Source organism: Clinocottus analis, unplaced genomic scaffold (genome assembly GCF_023055335.1).
Source record: "Clinocottus analis isolate CAN_PGR_092001 unplaced genomic scaffold, fCliAna1.0.p SCAF_11, whole genome shotgun sequence".
NCBI classification, from domain to species: domain Eukaryota; kingdom Metazoa; phylum Chordata; class Actinopteri; order Perciformes; family Cottidae; genus Clinocottus; species Clinocottus analis.
The window spans coordinates 4,633,317-4,652,052 of record NW_027175832.1 but is presented as its reverse complement, the minus strand read 5'-3'; the positions used below and the strand labels follow the sequence as shown (position 1 = coordinate 4,652,052).

Here is an 18,736-nt window from a genome sequence, read left to right as displayed (position 1 = left end):
ATGAACTGACTTAATAATGCGCACAACCAAGAGTGGAACGACACACGATAATTTAACTTAAGAAAACCGTTACTTTAACACACATATGTAACTGTTTGGGTCACATTCAGGGAAAAAAAAAGGATCATATTTTGACGAGAAAAAAAAAGGGATTATTTCCAATTCATCACATTTTCCCAGCCACATCTTTTCCTCCACTTCTCTTCTCTGCCTTGTTGTCCTGAGTGGGTACTCTGCCTCATATTTGCAGTACTGTACGGTCATTGCCAGAATCAAGACAAAAAAGATGATGACGGTCACGACGAAATCAAAGACGAGTGTTTGCCCTTGTGTTGAAGTCACGTAAAGTTGTCTAGGCACCCCATTGTATTTCCTCTTTGCCTTAAACAACCAAAGGAGAAGCATGTGGGACCAGTGATGTGGGGTCATGACATGTGGGGTCATGACATGTGGGGTCATGACATGTGGGGTCATGACGTACCCCGAAAACAGCTGAGACAAAACAACACAAGTTAACAATCACACGTCATACTCGGAACTCTGTCCATATGTATATGTAATATATATGCTGTATGTATTTTAAAATTTTTAGATTTGACTAAAATGTCAGTGTGTCTCAAGAGCTGCCATTCTGTATTTGTAAAAAGAAACTGTAGTGCACAATTTATAAAAAAAAATGTATTAATTATGTAAAACATGAAAACATCAAGAAATGAAAAATATAAAAAAGAATTACAAATAACATACTATTGGAGTTATTTTCAATGGTTTGGGTAAATGAGGTTTGATGTAAAATAACTACAGGTGCAATAAAGGTAGTACATTTTATATATATATATATATATATATATATATATATATATATATATATATATATATATATATATATATATATATATATATATAAGGCATACATACACACAGTGGTTTACTAACAAACCTCATGTTTGCTGTTAAAGAGTCAAGAGAAGAGATTTAAAGGATTACGAGAGTGCCGGTTCAATTAAAGCAAAGTTTTATTTGGACGCAAGAATAGATTATGCAAATTTGGTTCTGCTGACGTTTCAATGTGCACTATGGTGCACTCTAAAGAGGACCATGTCATACATGATTGAAAAGGACTTTAGTTTGCCAAATATCTCTATACAAAATTCCACACACTGCAAAAGTACATAGCAGGAGCAACAAGAGCTGTCGTGTAGCAAGACTTGGTTTTAAATATCAGAGAAAATATCATAAGCAAAAGGTAGCTTTGGAGGAATCATGTGGATTGGCTAAATCAGAGATTAAATAATCAGACAGATTGAAAGAAGAGCATATGTGTATTCAACAACGTTTTACTTCAGTTATACCAGGTACACGACATTTGCTTTGGTTAAATAATGAGATTATTTGAAATCAATGTTTCTGAAAAGCTGAGTGAATACAGTTGTTTTGAGTTCTTTCTTCCTTGTTTGCATTCAATAGCTTTAGTTCTCATGATGTCGCGATACGGATATCCGTTCAAAACAAAAAGGGAGCAAAGGGGTGCTGGAGGAAGCTGCTTCTTTTACTAATTCTTCCAAAGCAAATATCAGTGATGTTGTAGATATTTGATGTTTGATAACATCTCTTACAGATGGAAGTCTGAATTTGTGAGCAGTGAAACTAAATGGATGCCTTTAGGGGTTTTGCTACTACAGCCCTACTTGGTCGGGTACTTGGTCGGATGTTACCAGCAGCTTGCGTCCCTTCATCCGGTTCAATGATGGTGTTTTTCAAGCATCTGAAGCAGGAGCATCAAAGAAAATGAACATCTTCTGTCCCATGGTCTTATGTTCTGCTCTTTAGAAACTGGCATCTTCGGTGCATCACAGTCCCTTTAATACTCCCTTAAATTCAAAAGGTTTGTTTTTGTTATTGGTTTCTTATGGTTCTTCTTTTTTTTAAGATGTCTCAAGAAGGCGATGTCATTGTACGTGGTAGCCTCGGTAATAGCAGGGCTGGAGAAGATTTAAAAGTTTGGGAAGCAATAACTTTTAGGAGAGTGGGAGGGGAAAAAAAGTCTGTAATGGCAACGTAACGCTTAAGAATACATTGGACTTAACGCTTCTTTGTCTTGGATTTAATCATCTGTGTCCGAAGGTGTGAAAGCAGAACATGTGATCGTTTGTCTCAATGCATAAATCTAACTCCACGGCTATATTTCTGGAAGACAGATGCCAAAGTTCTCATCAGTGTGTGTTATATTTACAGTTGCAGGATTTATTTGTTTCAGACGTAGTTATAGACAGGTGGTGAACGTCTGTGTTGTTTTTGTATTTACAACACCGTATGCAGAAGTTTAATTAACGAACGAATGTCAAAGAGCGGGCCTTTGCAGTGTTGATGGGTCTCATACTTTTAATTTCTAGAAAAAGTTGAAGGTTATTTTTTCGATTGAGGCTGAGCTGAGGTAAAGTGGACTTAAAATCCTCCTCTGGCGCTATTGCGGTTCACCTCATTCCACCCCATCACACTGAGGTTGTTACAAAATATCTCCTAAAGCCCCATTACCGTCAGTGGGCAGTGAGGCCGGCCAGCCATGCAGCTTGTGCAGCATCTGAGCATCACCATTTAGCCAGCTGGCCACCTGGCAAAGGCACAGGATGGGGAGTGGGCTAAAGGGAGTCGGCCGGAGAGGAGCAATTAGGAAACTGGCAGGAGGGGCACTGTAGTGGGCGGATGGCAAGAGGGATAAATGAAAAGACAAATGGAGAGGAAATGGAGAAAGAGGGCACACAATCTGGGGGAAAAAACTGTATTATAAACAATTGAAATCCCGTTGTTTGAATGCCACCCAGTGAGGACTAGTGGAGAACTGTGTAAGCCTGACAGTGAGGATACGGGTAAGACGGTTCCACTTTGAAACACAGCTGATACTGTGATATGAAGTATTTTATCATTTGGATGTAGAATTTAGAAAAACAGAAAGCATCAAGGTCTTTTCACAAGCTGTGGTTCGCAAGGGTTGAGCTGCGCATTAAAAAAAAAAAAAAATCTGTCCTTTGTGATGTAATCTCTGGTGCAGCAGTCAGAGGAAAAGTCGAGCACAGCAAGAGAGGAATGGCTTCTCTCTTTTTTTCCGAACAAAAAGAGATTCAGGATTATAAATGTTTCTATTCAGAGTGCCAGATTGCAGAACGCTTCAGTCCACGTTGGACTTTCCTCAGTGCCAGATCAGACAAACACCGGGCGACTCGACTGGTACTCGGTCAATCGTCCGTCGGGCTTGATTGAACGCACGAGAAACCAGCAGGCCGAGTCATTAGAGACAAACCAGAACATGAAAAAAAATCTATGACATTGTTGTTGTCGATGAGCCCCGCCTCGCCTGAAAAGTGAACGACAGCAGGCGGCGTTGATTATAAAGACTGCAATCAAGTGGGAATGGTTTTAGCCGCCTTCAAAGAACGACATCCTGTCAGAGCCGATCTGCTGATCTCTTTCGGATTCGTTCATGTGCGTTCGTAAATATGTATTTATGTGTAAACTTGCGTGTCATCTGCATTGTGTGCTCTCCTTTGTTCTGTTCATGTCTGTGACACTTTGATGCTCGTTTTGAAGTGTTATAAAAAAAAAAAAAAGCTTCATTATTTTCAATCACGCAAGAAATATGTGAGGGACTGGCTCATCTCCAACGAGCTGAATGTCATACACACACGAAGAAACATACAAATGTTATTGTCAGAAAATGATTTATTCTTTTGTTGAATTAGACAATTGCTATCATTTACAGACGTATATTAAAATACAAAATGATCTATCAAAATGGTTAGGACCAAAAATGGCTATAAACCACAATCTTAATTTCATAGAGAGAAATTGGAGGCACATTGAGTGTGTTGACGACATCAGTAATCAAACACGGAGGAGCATCACACATATAAAAGTATATTAGAGACTATGAATGTGTCAGAAATGATAGACTTGAAGATGAAGATTTACAACATCACCGGATATTTTACATGACATACAAGCTATGCAGTGAGTTCAAAGTAGCAGCCGGAACTAAAACCTTTACGGATCGTCTCTCAACATTAAATGAGTGTTTTCCTTGAGCTTTTCGATGAGCAAAATGCAAAAATCGGAGGAATTACGTTTTCCAACAAACGTGTCCACAAGGCCAGCTTGGGCTCTCACAGCTTGGCCTTCCCGACAACAACCTGCAGGTTCTGCAGCTTCATCGCCATGCCCATGTTCCCGGTGATCTTCAGTTTCCCTTTGAAGAAGGCCTGCAGACAAGGAGTGGAAAAAGGGTTAAAAACATGACATTGTTTGACAATTTGTGACATGTTGGAAAAGATGCTTTTTTTCAGTGAGCTAAATTGTGTGTGAACACATTTGTGTGGCATGTCATGGTGTCGATATTTACTTTATCTAAATATACACTTCTGGTATTTCTTCATCATCTGTTCATTCATGAACCATCTCACACTCACTGCATCTTCCAGTTGGATGTATATAAAAGTGAGTTAATGGTATTTTCTCTCTCTTGATGTAGGTGTTGTGTTTGTGTTTCATCTATATACGGCGACATAATATTCATGTTTCTCTGCACATCACTCTGCTTTCTAATTGCCAGTTGGATGCGGCTACGCTGGCAGAAAAGCTTCAGTCAAAAATATTCACCGCATGTCAGCGTTAATCATATTTCCCGAAGCTTTTCCACCACAATTAACATCCACGTACTTAATGACAATCCACAGCTCTGAGTTGCTTGTTTTCCTCCGGCTGGCTAAATGGAAATGTGTCCTTGTGGAAACCAGTCGAGTGGGATTAAGTTGTTTGACAGGTGGCAGACATTCAGTGAAAATAAATACAAATCCGGGGCGTTCCAGGTGCTTTTACACATTACCGCTTTTGATTGGCGAAAACAAAATGTCTGGCTTTGATTTTTTGGGGTGTTTAGTTCCGCGACTTTGTTTGGTGTGAAAGCAGTCAAACAAACTGCACAACTGTATACATATACAGTACATACAGTATACATATACATACCGTTTGCGGGTTCAACTTTCCTGTCATCAATTCCAGAAGATCCTCATCACTCATGGATAAGCTGCAGTCTGCCTTTTTCCCTGAAAGAAACAAAATGAAGAGGCCTTTTCACCTTGTCTCACTCCAACAATTTATCAAATGCATCAATTGAAAACATCCTGGACACTTATCACTGTCCCTTATACACACACCGAGGAAAAATAACCTTGACGTACTACAGACACAAGAGAAGAACGTTAGCAACCATTATGGCAACGCTCTAAATGGAAAGCACTTAAGAGTACACATGGCATTTAGATGGAACGTCCATTTGCGTAAAAGCAGTTTGCGCACGTCATACAAGTCCAATGCAGTTTCTTCCACTGAGCAACAATGTAAAAAGCTTTTGGAGAATTGTCCCTTGCTTTCTGCAACAAAGCGTCTGAATCAACCGCTCAGCCGGTCGAACAAGCGGCATATAACCATTATTACTGAAATAGGCATGATTTATGATGTCCGCCGCGGGCTGCATGATGACGTATCAACATGCTCCAGGCTTAAAAAAATATAATCAGGTGAGCACAGTTTGTTTTTTTTCCCCCCCACCTGCAGAAATTGTGTGTATGTGTGTGTGTTATGAATTTCTTCTCGTCCTGAGCCAACACGGTACATTAACCTTGTGGGTCAGACAATTTATCGATCAGCTGGAACTCACTTCGCAGCTCCGTTAAACCGAGGGGCGCTGCAGACTCAGGTGGTAGTTACCTCCGACAACGAGGTTACGTTTTCGGTTTTTCTTGTTGGTTTGTCAGCAGCGTTACAGAACAACGTCCGCTTTTCTCAAAACGAAAAAAAAACACTTGTCCACAGGGCGTAGCGTGGTCAAAAGAAAGAACTCATTACATTTCAGAACGGATCCAATCCGGGGGCAGAGCCCACGCCTCTGAGGTGTGCGCTCTCTCAGACCCCCGTCACATTGTCTGCCCGGTCATTTACTGCAATGTTACTAGACTTCCCGACGAAAGAAACGCTCTAAAGTGAGACGATGTACATTCTTCTGTGACAGCCACGGGTGACAAACATCATTAGGGTACTTCAAGTACGGTGGGTTCACTTTGTCATTTCTCAGCTCATTTTCATCTGTGATGCCTTCTAAAATGTAGTGCAAACAGCGCAAATTGAGCAAGAGTGTATTTCATTGTCTTTTCATGATGATTGTTATCTTTCTTCTTTCAGAAATCGAGATTATCTCTTACTTGCCAGATACAAATGTCGTACGTTCATACCAAACAGGCAAAAGAAAATCGTGGCTGTGTTGTGACAAAGCACCTCAAGATTCTACTGAAGATTATTTCCATAACAATGAGCGAGCGCGAGATGCTTTTATGGGGCTGCCGGCGCTCCATCTCAGCTTGCCGTCGTTCCATTTATCACATCTGAAGTGTCCGACTGTCACAGTCACATTGAGGATGAGTCTGCTCAACGTGTGCTTGTAACACGCATGACTTCTGCCTCTGGCTTTATGACAATAAATCAAAATGTGTCAAGCATCAGTAAGATGAAAAAAAAAAAAAAAAAGATTGTGCTTTGTGTGTATTTGTTGTGGGTCATTTTCTTCATTGTTTTATGTTTTGATGTCTTTTGCGGCATCTTTATCAGTATTTAGAGAAGACATTTAAAAGATAATTGTTATGATAAAGACTGTTGAAATGTCACATACTTTGATTGCGTCGCTGGAGTTTGGCTGGAGTTTTACGAGAGTGATACGTTATAATAATACACAGCCAAAGATCAAAAGCAATCTCTCACATCTTCTGCCAAAGAAAAGCAATTAAATCTCAACCTTTTAGTTGCTTTGACAAAAGACTCCCTAAAACATCCCCACAAAAAGGTGAAGAGTTTTTTTAATTTAAGGAATGAACCCGTTTCTCTTTCGAGCTTCAAAGACAAAGATATTTGTCTTATTTTACTTCCACAACACAAACCATGACATATGCATGTGGTCTCTCTGTAAGCCATGAAATACTGTGAATCATAAATGTTCATGTTCATGTGCTGAAATGGGCTGACAGAGAGAAGTCCTACTTTGTGAAAATGTTTTGTTTTAACAGACATTTCAGAAACTGAGAGAGCATCCTTTGCTCTTTCAGTGACATCATACTGAGCAGAATATAACATCCAGGAGGCAAAAAGTAGGAGGAAAAAGGCCCGGGATGTAAAAACACTGCTGCAAACAAAACAACAAACACATATTCTACAACAACGCCTCTGCTGCTATACACACCTGGGTCAGTGGTGACAGAACCTTTGCCATTTTTCACATCCACAACCCAAGTCGCCTCTTTCCCATCTGGTCCGTTCTTCACTTTAAAGGCAAAGACTCCACCAATCTTCTTGACAAGCTGCTCTCCTTCCTGCAGGGAATTCAGAATGTGTTTGACTCGACACATAACAGTCGTGGACTTCACCACTTAAATAATTAAAATCAGTCAGATTGGTTTTTGTAATCGAGGTAACAATCTTTCAGATTAAAACGAGGGTGCGAGCGTCTGCGTCTCCATTACGTTATTCATTCTGGTCACATGGCATCTATTGATCCTCCTCTGTTGCTCTCCTGAAGGCTTCCTACCTCTTTTTCCCCTGTGAAATGGTTTTTACTCTCTTTATTTGGTGGAGTTCTTCCTGATCCGATGTGAGGTCCCGTGAGAGGGATGTCTTATGTGCACAGACTGTAAAGCCCTCTGAGGCAAATTTGTATTTGTGATTTCGGGCGAGATAAGTCTCGGCCAGACTGTGGACACCCAATGTCGCAGAGACCGTCCACGTTTGAGAGCCGAGAAGGAACCTCTTCAAAACAACCCACGCTATTCTGGGTAAGGACTTCCAGAAAGGCCACTGAAATCTTGCCCGCTCTTGAGAAATGTGACCAACCACCTGCAACCACCAATAAGTCTAATAATCCCCCAGAGATTACTCAGCGTAACATTGGAAAGTGCAAGACGGGAGCGGGAGTTGGACAAGCAGAACGAGAAGCGGTGTGTAAAGTTCAAACCGAGAAGAACATGTCTTGTTTTATGTTCTAATACAAAAGGATAGCTTGAGAGGGAGCTTTTTTTTTTGTTGTACCTTCTCAAGATGTTTTTCCATCTCTTTGAAGACAGGGTATGATTTAAACGCCTCCAGGCCACTGGTTGAGCCGGTGGGAACTGCACTTATGTGGGAACTGTGGAAAGCAGGTAAAAGAAAAGGAAAAAAAAAAAGCATGCTAGAGTCAAAAAACACTTCACGTTGATCCAAACGCATGTGAGACGCATGTGTGTACACATTTTATCCTGATGAGTGGATAAAGCAATGTAGTGTATCTATAGCCCAAATGACGCAGAGAAGAGCTGTAATTGTTACGGAATATAGAAACGGGTAGCTCATGCATTACGTCTCTTATGGCATATTAATCAGCAGCAGCAGATCATCTGTCTTTTTGAGACGACAAAAATTGATGACTAATTAAATAAATGCTACATGAAAACAAAAAAATCGAAACTGAACCAGTTCCTCACCTGGACTCCTGAGGGAATCCCAACTTGTAGAGAGCGACAACGGCGGCTCCTCCTAAGCCAATGTTGTGTTGCAAAGCCACTTTGGCCCCCGGGACCTGCCTCCTGTCAGCCTGCCCTCGGAGCTGCCAGCACAGCTCCGCACACTGGGCCAGGCCTACGAGAGGAAAAGAGGGTGACTTGTAGAGAGCGATGCGGTGTCGGCTGCTAAATGTCATCTATGGTTATTGAAGTTGTGAACGTCGCTGAAAATGTGTCATCAAACCGCAACTGAAGAGAGGTGCATTCGACAAAGTGGGGAAGACAAAAAATAAGTGCAAGATGTTCGTATTGAGAATCGCTTTTGTTTCATTTGGTTCATTATGTTTTGACTTATGGATGGATTTAGACTCTGACATGTAGATATTAGGAGAAGTAGAAAATACATGTTGTACAATGCATTAGTGGAAGCAATGCAGTTTCTTTGAAGGTGTATTTTTTTGGACAGAACAAGAAGCACCCTCAATTTGAAGATCTCACTATAAAGCAAGCTCCGTCTGTCTGTCTGTCCATCCTTCACATGTCATGCATCCCAAGAATCGTTCATCCGAGCGACGTCACACATGACAGGTGTTAAGCTGTGGACACTTGGAGGTCGAAATTGGAGCAATTTGGAGTCTAAATAAATGAACAAACAGCGCTCTGTGCAGCAGCGGGGTCGGGGCTTCGGGGCTCTGAGTCGTAGTCTCCAAGTGAAGTGACACTAAAGCATTCTACAAGTGTTGAACGCAGTATCTTCACTGAAAGGGGTGACAAATTGACCCTTAATCCAACAACTCCTTAATCCCGGCTGGGACAGCTTCTGCACTGGCGTTACGGCGAAGTATTTTATTCCTTCTTAATGAGCTTTTGCATTTCTCTATTACGCCAATAAGCTAAAGGACTTAAGAGTAAAGACTTCTTCACGGTGCGTCTCTTACATCCTGCAGCACTCTCCTAATCTTTCCCATGAGGATTTGTTAGTGTCAGTGTAATTTTGTCTAAATGCAAATTGGAAAATGTACTGCAGGCCAAATAAAGAGCCTCAAGGTTATCCAGTTACATAGTATGTACACATAATGAAAAGGAACATTCAGAAATTCTTCTAAAGAGAGACAATTTCAAATGCACATTTGATGATCACAACCTTTTCAGTTTGTTAAACTGTTGAATTTACGACACACACACTTACATACATACACACATATACATCCCTGAATCTCATTTCATCTCATTTACTCCTTCCTGAGGAGGGGTTTGCACGAGTGAATGATTTAACGTTATGCATCTCCGCTCACAGTGATGCTCCCAAGGTGAGAGGCGACAATAAAGATTAGGAGCAACACCAAGGATCAGACAGTGCTTAGCGCTGACCGGGGCGCTGGCATACTGAGAGAGCGACCCAGTCGATAGAGGGAGTATTGATGAGATGAATTGAGAAAGTCAATGCAAAACTAATGAGGTGGAGGGAGTGATGCTTAAGCTCATTAAGTATGAGGAAAGGGGGGGGGGGGGCAGAGAGAAAGACAAATAATCCCACAATGCTGATAATAAATAAAAGAAGAATTTAAAAAAAGAACAAATCCATTGATTTGTTCGAAATCATGAGCAGTTTCACTTTGTCGTCACCCGTCAGCGTGTACCACACTACGTGAAACAGTATGCGAGTGACAAATGTTCAACTGCAGAGTCAGCTGCGCTGTTTAGAGTTTAACATGAGAGATTACAGCGGGGGGCTTGCCAAAGTCTCAGTCGGCTGCCCTCCCGCATGCAGGCTTACCCAGTTACACGGTGGCCATCACTATGTGACACATGCCACCTAGTGGCCACTGTGGTTCGTTGTTTGGCAAAGTTGGAAGCTCTACGCCGGCGTGCACGTCACAATGAACACAATTCTTTAAATCGTGTGTGCAGCGTAGCAAATCTCATTCACCCGCTGCGCCAAACAAGTTAGAGTTAAACATTAGCTGCGTATGCTTTTAGATCCCGATCTGGTATTTTCACTCCCTTCCAGCCTGGAATATTTATTGTGGGCCTTGTCCTCTTATTTGACAAGAGGTTTTCAGTGAGAGGCAGAGGCTTGACCTACCTGTGGCACCCAGAGGATGTCCTTTAGAGATTAGACCTCCACTGGGGTTGATCACAAACTTGCCTCCATACGTGTTGTCTCCTCTGTCAATCAGCTCTCCTGCTTTACCTGTGAAACACACAAGATGACCACAAAACAGTGGTAATACCATTCTGACATTTTAATAAGATATAAGTGTAGGCATTGTAATAGCAACACAAAAAAGTATGTTTGTATATAATTAAAATATTATACATTTGATAACAATCACAAGTGAAGACAAAAAAAAAACTTAAATAACAAATGCTAAAAACATTATGAAGTTGGTGTGATTAATTATCATTGTATCATCATAATTATCATGTACTCATTACATAAAATGCAACACTGAAAAGTATTTTTTTTTTATCTCTAAACTGCAGGAAGGCTCGTTCATGCCTGAGAGAATACGACGTATCAAACGTGATATTGCATAGAAAAACACTTCTCTGCAGTCAATGACATGACCTTGTGAGTGTACAGGTACATACTCGTACAATACAAGTACATATTTCTACATATACATATTGTTCGACACCACAGATGAAGCTCTGAGTCACAAACATGGTGCGTTGCTTCCCCCGCAGCAGAAACTTTTAGAGGCCAACTTCCTGCACGTCACAATAGTCCCATCATGACTGTATGGTTCAGTGATATCTGTAGCATTTCTGGATTAGGTCACTCAGTTTGACGTTCGTACTGAATGTCCCACAAAAATAGATATTGAAGGAGCGCAATATTCTGTATTTGAATCGCAAAAAAAAAAAAAACTTAATCATGGCACATTTTCATGCCAATATAGTCTCCCAAAAGTAGAAACTTAAATTGATGTGGAAGAAAGAAGGACCGGTAATTGTGTCCATCCCTGCTCTAGCAGCGAAGATTTAAAAATATCCGTTTATGGTTTTAGGAGCGTCGGTCTTACCCTCTGGACAAAGTCCCAGAGCCTCATACGTGATGAGCTCATTGGCTGAGAAGCAGTCGTGCAGCTCAATCACATCGACGTCGCTGGGCTTCAGACCAGCAGCTTCATAACACTTTTTGGCAGCTGACCGAGTCATATCATATCCCACCTGAACCGAGAAGAAAAACAGAAATAAGAAACAATAAGGAAGTAAACAAAAGTATCACAACAAAGTTACCACGACAAGTCATTTCTGCTCTCCCCACAATGATGGAGACTAATGTATCCATCTCTTGAAGTCTTCCTTCATTATTTTCAGGAGCTTGGGACCATTCAACTCCATTTTTATAATAATAACCTAAATAAGTGTTATAGCCAATAAGAGCCGGGGATCAAACCGTCAACCTTGTGGTCAAAGGAGGACCCACTCTGTCCGCTGGACAACAGCCGCCGCTGGAGGCTGCAACGGTTCCACTCTTGAAATTATATGGAGAAAAAAATGTCATACCATCTTAATGCAGCTGTTTTCTTCAAACGTGGAGGCGAGGTCAGTCGCCATCTCTTGGGCCACAATCTCCACCGCCTGCTTCTCCAGACGGTATTTCCTGACGAAGGCTTCGCTGGCCAAAACCGCTGCTCCAGCACCGTCCGATGTCGGGCTGACGGGAGAAGAAGAGCAGGGAGAGCCGACACGGCGGTGTGAGGAACTGCTCTTTGATCAAATACACGTAACCCCCTGTCCTGACGGTTACACTCGAGGCAGGATGATCGATGTATTTTCAGGAGATGGCGACACCAAGCGCTCACCAACACTGCAGCAGAGTAAGGAAGTCAAACACCTTCCGGGAGTTCACCACCTGGTCCAAACTGTACTCATCCTGGAACTGGGAATACCTGCATGAATGTATACACACATATTCACACACATCCACACACAAACTTGAATAAAGTATGAATCCAAGGATATTTTTGAAGCAATAATAGTTGAACTTACGGGTTGTTGGTGGAATGCTTGTGGTTTTTCCAGGCAATTTTGGCAAAGTGTTCTGGTTTTGTGCCTGGAGGCGATTCAAACAGTGACACAAACATTTACTGGAAATGATATAGTAAAACCATGACCTCATTGCGAGATACATCCACCACTGTCACACTGATGTAAGATGTTTTTGTAGCGCGTACCATATTTCTCCATGTGCTCCCTGCCGGCGTTGCCGAACATCTGCGCTGCTCCTGGAGCTGCCACCATCCCGTAGCGGTTGATCATCACCTCCATGTGCTTGTCCATTGGATTGGTCCTGTCCATAAACTGAAAGTGGGTATTTCTTAAATAACATTTTATTGGTTTTTCACCTTGTAAAAAAAATAAAATAATCTATTTTAAGTGAAGAAGTTTGGTATAATCTGCTCTTCTACACCCACAAGCTGTGGGTGTGTTCAAGGGTTTGCTTTGTGAAAAACGTAGATCTCTTTATTATAGTCACTCACATCAGGTCTTTGTTACACAACAAAGACCTGATGTGGTGGACTGTAAGATATTGTGACATGTTATTTTGTACATCTCCTCTATATCCAATACAACATATAGGGTTTTTTTTTATACCTTCGCGGACAAAGAGCCCTTCTCCATCTTCTCAAACCCGAGGGCAAGCACACAGTCAGCAAGACCTGCGAGAGGAGATTTACAGTTTCAGTTAAAGAGGTTTTTGTGGATATTGCAATACTTTACTCTGTTGTGAAAATATGTCACAATTAGAATCCAATGAAGCTCTTCAGCCTCCTTATTAGTGTGGATTGTGTGTGGGTTGTCACTTTCAAGGCGTCCTGCTGTACTCACCTCCCATAACCAGCTGGCGAGCCATGAAGAGAGCAGTGGAGCCTGTGGAGCAGTTATTGTTGACGTTCATGATGGGGATCCCGGTCAAGCCCAGACTGTGGTAGATGGCCCTCTGCCCACATGTGGAGTCCCCTGAGGGAATAGGAGACAGGAAAGAAGATGTTAATTCATACTTGTTTTACTGTTATTTTACCACGGTAACTACAACAAGAGAGACAGATATGAGAGAAAATATGTACTTTTGTGATATAAAAGTTTGTACTTCAATATTTCAGTGGAAAATGTTTGCCAAATGTAAACAATACCACATTTTACCATAGACATATCCTACGCAGGCTTGTTCAATGGCAGAATATGGGACTCCTGCATCTGCGAGAGCCTTTTGACCTAAATAAAAAAAAAGAGGTGGACATACAGTAATAAAACACATTGTCAAATAGTATGCATCCATTTCACAGATATTCAGATATGATATCTTTTGAGTGACTGAACAACGTCCATAATCCGAAAGATAACCACCTGCTTCTTTGGCCATGTCGGGGTAATCATAGTCGCCTCGGCTCCCAGGTTTGTCAAACTGCAGAAAAATACATAAAAAGGTGTGACAGACGAGTGTCAATCAACTGCATTCACATCTGTGTTCCTGTTCTCAAGTACCGGACAACCTCAACATTCAGCGTTACTGTCACTGTAAAAATTACATTAGAGGAAACTTCAGTGAGAGTCACACTAATCAAGCTGCAATATAAAATGTCTTATATGAACTTGACTTGGAAAAAATAGAGCCAAGACAATTTGTGAACTATTTATTCATTATATTAAAAAAGTATTTGATTTGCTATTTTTATGCTGCGTTCACATAAAAAGTTTGCAACGTGTTTGGTGTGAACGCAGAATTAGTCATACTCCATTGTGAAATGAATGTTATTTCACCATTATTTTTACATTTTTGAGGGTGAATTGATAAAACACCTTCAGATTAATGGAAATATTTTTGTGAGGACATGTATTTATGAATAAACGCATTTTTAATTGATAATTATAATCAATATTTGATTTTAAGGAAGTTGGAAAATGTTTTTTGTAACATTTTCCTCCAAAATTGTAAGTTGTAGCACTAGTATAATATGAATCTCATCGGGTGAGAAAACATACACATACAGCTATATACAGTTTGATAATGATAGTATTACTCAAGTTGAAGAACTACAGTTCACATTCTCAAGAATCCCCATCAAACTAAACTAACATGATCACAGTCACATACAAAATAATGTAAGAAACAAAAATAAAAACAGGAGCAAAGGGGAAAATCTAGATGCCTTCAAAAAGCTTTAAGTCCCATCACTGAGTTGACAAAGTCATGGCCCGCCCTTCTCTTCCTCTGATTGGCTAGTACTGTCAGTTCAGCCAATCAGATGGAGAGTAGGCCGTCATGACGTCGCTATCCGACGAAAACAGCTGATTTGAGCATGTCAGGAAATGACGACCCTTTGCACAGTTTGTAACTGGCCATGAACTATGGACTCAACACAAGATAAAGAGCAAAGTACGTTGAGCAGTCAAACCCGACGTGCTGCTACACATTTCAAGAAAAACAGCCATTTTAAAACTAGATACTAGTTAAATACAAACCTATAGTGCAACAATGTTACCGTGTTTGGGCTAACCTAGCTAATACTGGCTCATGTTTGCAATGTGAGGTCTTGGTGCCACCAATCTTGGTGACTCGTTGAACCAATATGAGCACAATTAACAATAAAGCCTGTTGGATAATCACAACAGACGTTTAAAAAGGACCATGTCCAGTCCAACCTGAGGTTAGACAGCTATGCTAGCCTCAAGTCTCACTGTGCATTGGCTCCTGCATGTCGTCTGACCGATTGAGACAATAAAAAATATATACTAAATAATGTTAACATCACCTTGGTCATGCCCACGCCGATGACAAAAACCCGGTTCATCTTCCTCGGTGGCATGGTCGCTTCTTTGCAGCTGGTCCACGCACAAACGAGCTGATCTGTGAGCAGCAGACAGGAGCAGAACTGACAGGCTCCACCCACAGAGCAAAGATCATCTGTACCCAAGAAGATGCCTCACTCCAAAAGAAGAAAATACATCTGTCTCTGGTCATGCTGGAGAGCGATATTAGATTAGATTAGAAAACGATATTAATTCCAAATGGGGAAACTCATATAAAGACACAAATGGAGGTGGTTTCAAGTAGGATTGTAATGTGCTGAAATTCTGCATTCGGTTTGACACCCACAAAACAGAAGTAGAGAAAGAGCACTGTGTTAAGGCTTTGGTGTAGTGCTATTGTGTACCTAAAGTATCATACAATAGAGATTTATTCTCATTCTGACCTCATTAACCAAAACAGTCTTTGATAGCATGTTATTGGTGTACAATGTGTTCTGGACTACTTATAATAAAAAGTTCCAGATCGTATTTTTGGACCGAAAGCTCCAGCTCGTACCCAAAGGAACAGCAGTATCATTGCAAATACTATTAATCTGAGCTGTACGAGGATACTTGTTTGTAGATGGTGCAACGCTGACCTCTAGTGGCAGAGGGTAAATACAGCATGCCTCAAAGTGGAGAAAAGCTGATCCGTTGTTTGTTTTTGAAGATGATTATTATTGAGGCCTATAACAATTTTTGACTGACCATGTCATAATGTGGACTTAAGTCAATATCTCTAGTAGGTCAAAATTACAACAATTTGAGTAAGGCATTATTAAAATGTACAACAACAAGTTGAATAACTAGCATTATGTTGACGGAGTATTTTAATGCATTTTTTTATTGGAATACTAGCATACTTAATATATGGTAGTATGTGACATACCAGCTTATGTGTCCACCACCTACTGGGCTGTAGTGTGTAGTATTTTTTTGGGATGATGACGTTGGCACCACGGTGTGCAACTCGATAGGACAATCATTTAACAAATCTTCAGTCCACATGTGGGTTTTGATATAACAGGGTGGTACTACTACTTGCCTATTGACCATTTAAAGTTGCATTTAAAATGTGCATAGAAAAAAAACATAACTCAAAATTGTCCCCTTTCACATTTTATTGAGGCAGTTTAAAAAAGCATGGAGAGTGATCCAAGATTTGTATGGCCAACCTGAGGTTTTAATCCATACATGCTAATGTTCATCATCCAAACCTCACCACATCAGAACCTGATGCATCCTTGACGGCAACTAAGACACCTGAGGATGTTTGGATGTAGTGTTCATTCGCCCACCTGAGGCTCATCACTTGATGACATCAGCATTTGATGAACTGATGTGTGACCTCATATATTCCCACCGACTCCTTGACATTCTCATCGTAGTCTGTCCAGTCCTGAAATTTACAAAATGTAAATGAGTGTGTCAAATGGCACAAAGGCTGTATGCACTTTTGGGATTATCGGCCAAAAAAGCAGAGGTACAAAGGAATGAATAAAAGAACCTTTAACCACGTAGCTACTGGTGTTAAACTTGACACAAAGTAATGATATACAACAACGCAGAATCAACAGTTGAAATTCTGTAAAAGTCCAACAAACAAACACTCAATAAATAATACCCTGACAGCAAGTTGTTCCCCTTTTCCTTAAAAATCATATTTGTATTACATTAAAAAGTAATACACAAATAATTCAGTTAAATATTAGCAGCAATAATAAAAGCTGTTTGATTTTATCTTGAATTTCTACACCCAATGAAAGCGTCAGCCGCAGACAGTCATACATACATTTCTACTTTTAATTGTCACCTGAAATTATTTTTTTTCATTTACATAAATGCATTTCCACCATAAATGATGTCGCTCACTAATTTCTAAACTCCGAAGTCGCGGACTTCACTTACTTTTTCTTGCAGGTTAATTTCAGGAAACTGTGTTCCAGACTCTGCTCCTTGTGCAGCAAAGCCAGCCTGAGGTGGGTTTAAATGATTCAGTTTTGTGTTATGCACGGCGTCATCGTTAATGTCATTAGTAACACCTGTGCTTCCTTTTCAAGTTAAAATGTCTGCTGTGAAATGCTGATGCGACACATAACGAAAACTTCTACAGCTGCTCGAAGAGACTCACTTGAGGTTGGAAGTCGATGGGCTCGAGGCCTCGACACTCAAACTGCACCATAGTCTTGAATCTTTCGGTGTCCTCCGCCTTCAACCCAGAAAACATACAGAAAGATGAATGGCCACAGCACTCAACTTACTCATCATGTTAGTTTATGAGACAGGTGGATGATTTCGAAAATCTTTTGGAGGTGCTTTATTTTACAAACTGAAGAGACAACCAAAAAACTAACAATTTCCATTAAAAAAGGTAGACTTCTATCTTTTAAATCAGAGAATTACCTCTTTAATTATCACCGTTGTACGACATTCTGCTGTTGCTTCATGCATGTGTGCATTGCACTGGAGGAAGTATTCTGTGTGGACTGTCTAGTTACATGAAAACAGAGGAACAAGATGTTTGCTTACATTATACGGTTTGATTGTGTCTCCCAGGATATCTAAAAGAAAAAGAAAAATGGTTTAGCTACATATTAAAATTCCACCAGACCTTTTACCTCAGTAAAGGACAAATTGAGTCAAATGGTATGTTAGCTCGTACCAATTGAATTTTCCCTGGCACAGAGTTTACACTTCTGCACCATGCTGGCACTGCTTCTTCCTCCTTTTAGTGGCACACTCTCCTATCGAATAGAAAAAACAGGTTGGATTCTGTGTGTGAGTGACAATGTGGGTAAAATGTGCCGAACTGTATGGACAGAAATGTCTTTACCTCTTGAGTTACATACTGCCATTTATCTGGTATCTCTCCACAGTTTCCACACTTCAGCTACGTCCAGGAAAAATGATGAAGAACCACATTGTTTGTGTAAATGAGACAGAAGGTGAGAGAGGCTGTAACACATCATGGCTGTAAACAAATATGGTTCACATGCGCACGTGTTCCCTTGTTTAGTTGCATGATAATATGATGACCATCATAGATCAGAGTTGAATAAGTAGCATGCTAGCTTGACAGCCAGCCTACCTTCAGAAACCAGCGGAAATCATCGCCCAGAGGTCTCACGTTAGTGACATTCTCCAGAGTGGCTTTGAACTGGAGCCCAAATTTCTGTACCGATATAAAGAAAATCCACAAAAAGTTAGGAAAACTGCTTCATTGTTTACATCAGAAACATGCTGCAGCGACACGTACCACCATCTTGGAGCTTCCCCGCTGACGGCTTTCCCTGCTGCCTTCAGGTACTCCTCGTAAATTTTGTTTTCTGAATGGTAAGGAAAGAATTATTTCATTTTTTAGA

General features: G+C 40.7%; 2 protein-coding genes across 2 annotated transcripts; both read right to left on the bottom strand.

Moving 5' to 3' along the window:
• Window positions 1-3,733: 3,733 nt before the first annotated feature.
• Window positions 3,734-15,441, bottom strand: scp2a (sterol carrier protein 2a). Its single transcript, XM_068569848.1, has 16 exons — window positions 15,338-15,441; window positions 13,932-13,989; window positions 13,728-13,799; window positions 13,413-13,544; window positions 13,179-13,243; window positions 12,758-12,884; window positions 12,573-12,636; window positions 12,386-12,472; window positions 12,087-12,237; window positions 11,600-11,747; window positions 10,657-10,764; window positions 8,553-8,706; window positions 8,122-8,218; window positions 7,280-7,409; window positions 5,017-5,096; window positions 3,734-4,253 (listed from the first exon to the last, which is right to left on the bottom strand). The coding sequence occupies exons 1-16, from the start codon at window positions 15,389-15,391 to the stop codon at window positions 4,158-4,160; spliced, it is 1,623 nt and encodes a 540-aa protein (XP_068425949.1). The 5' UTR covers window positions 15,392-15,441; the 3' UTR covers window positions 3,734-4,157.
• A 1,036-nt stretch (window positions 15,442-16,477) lies between these two features.
• czib (CXXC motif containing zinc binding protein) lies at window positions 16,478-18,672 on the bottom strand. The gene is made up of 8 exons (XM_068571084.1): window positions 18,631-18,672; window positions 18,463-18,546; window positions 18,208-18,264; window positions 18,037-18,118; window positions 17,904-17,935; window positions 17,506-17,583; window positions 17,283-17,348; window positions 16,478-16,773 (listed from the first exon to the last, which is right to left on the bottom strand). The coding sequence occupies exons 1-8, from the start codon at window positions 18,634-18,636 to the stop codon at window positions 16,696-16,698; spliced, it is 483 nt and encodes a 160-aa protein (XP_068427185.1). The 5' UTR covers window positions 18,637-18,672; the 3' UTR covers window positions 16,478-16,695.
• Between the last annotated feature and the right edge of the window lie 64 nt (window positions 18,673-18,736).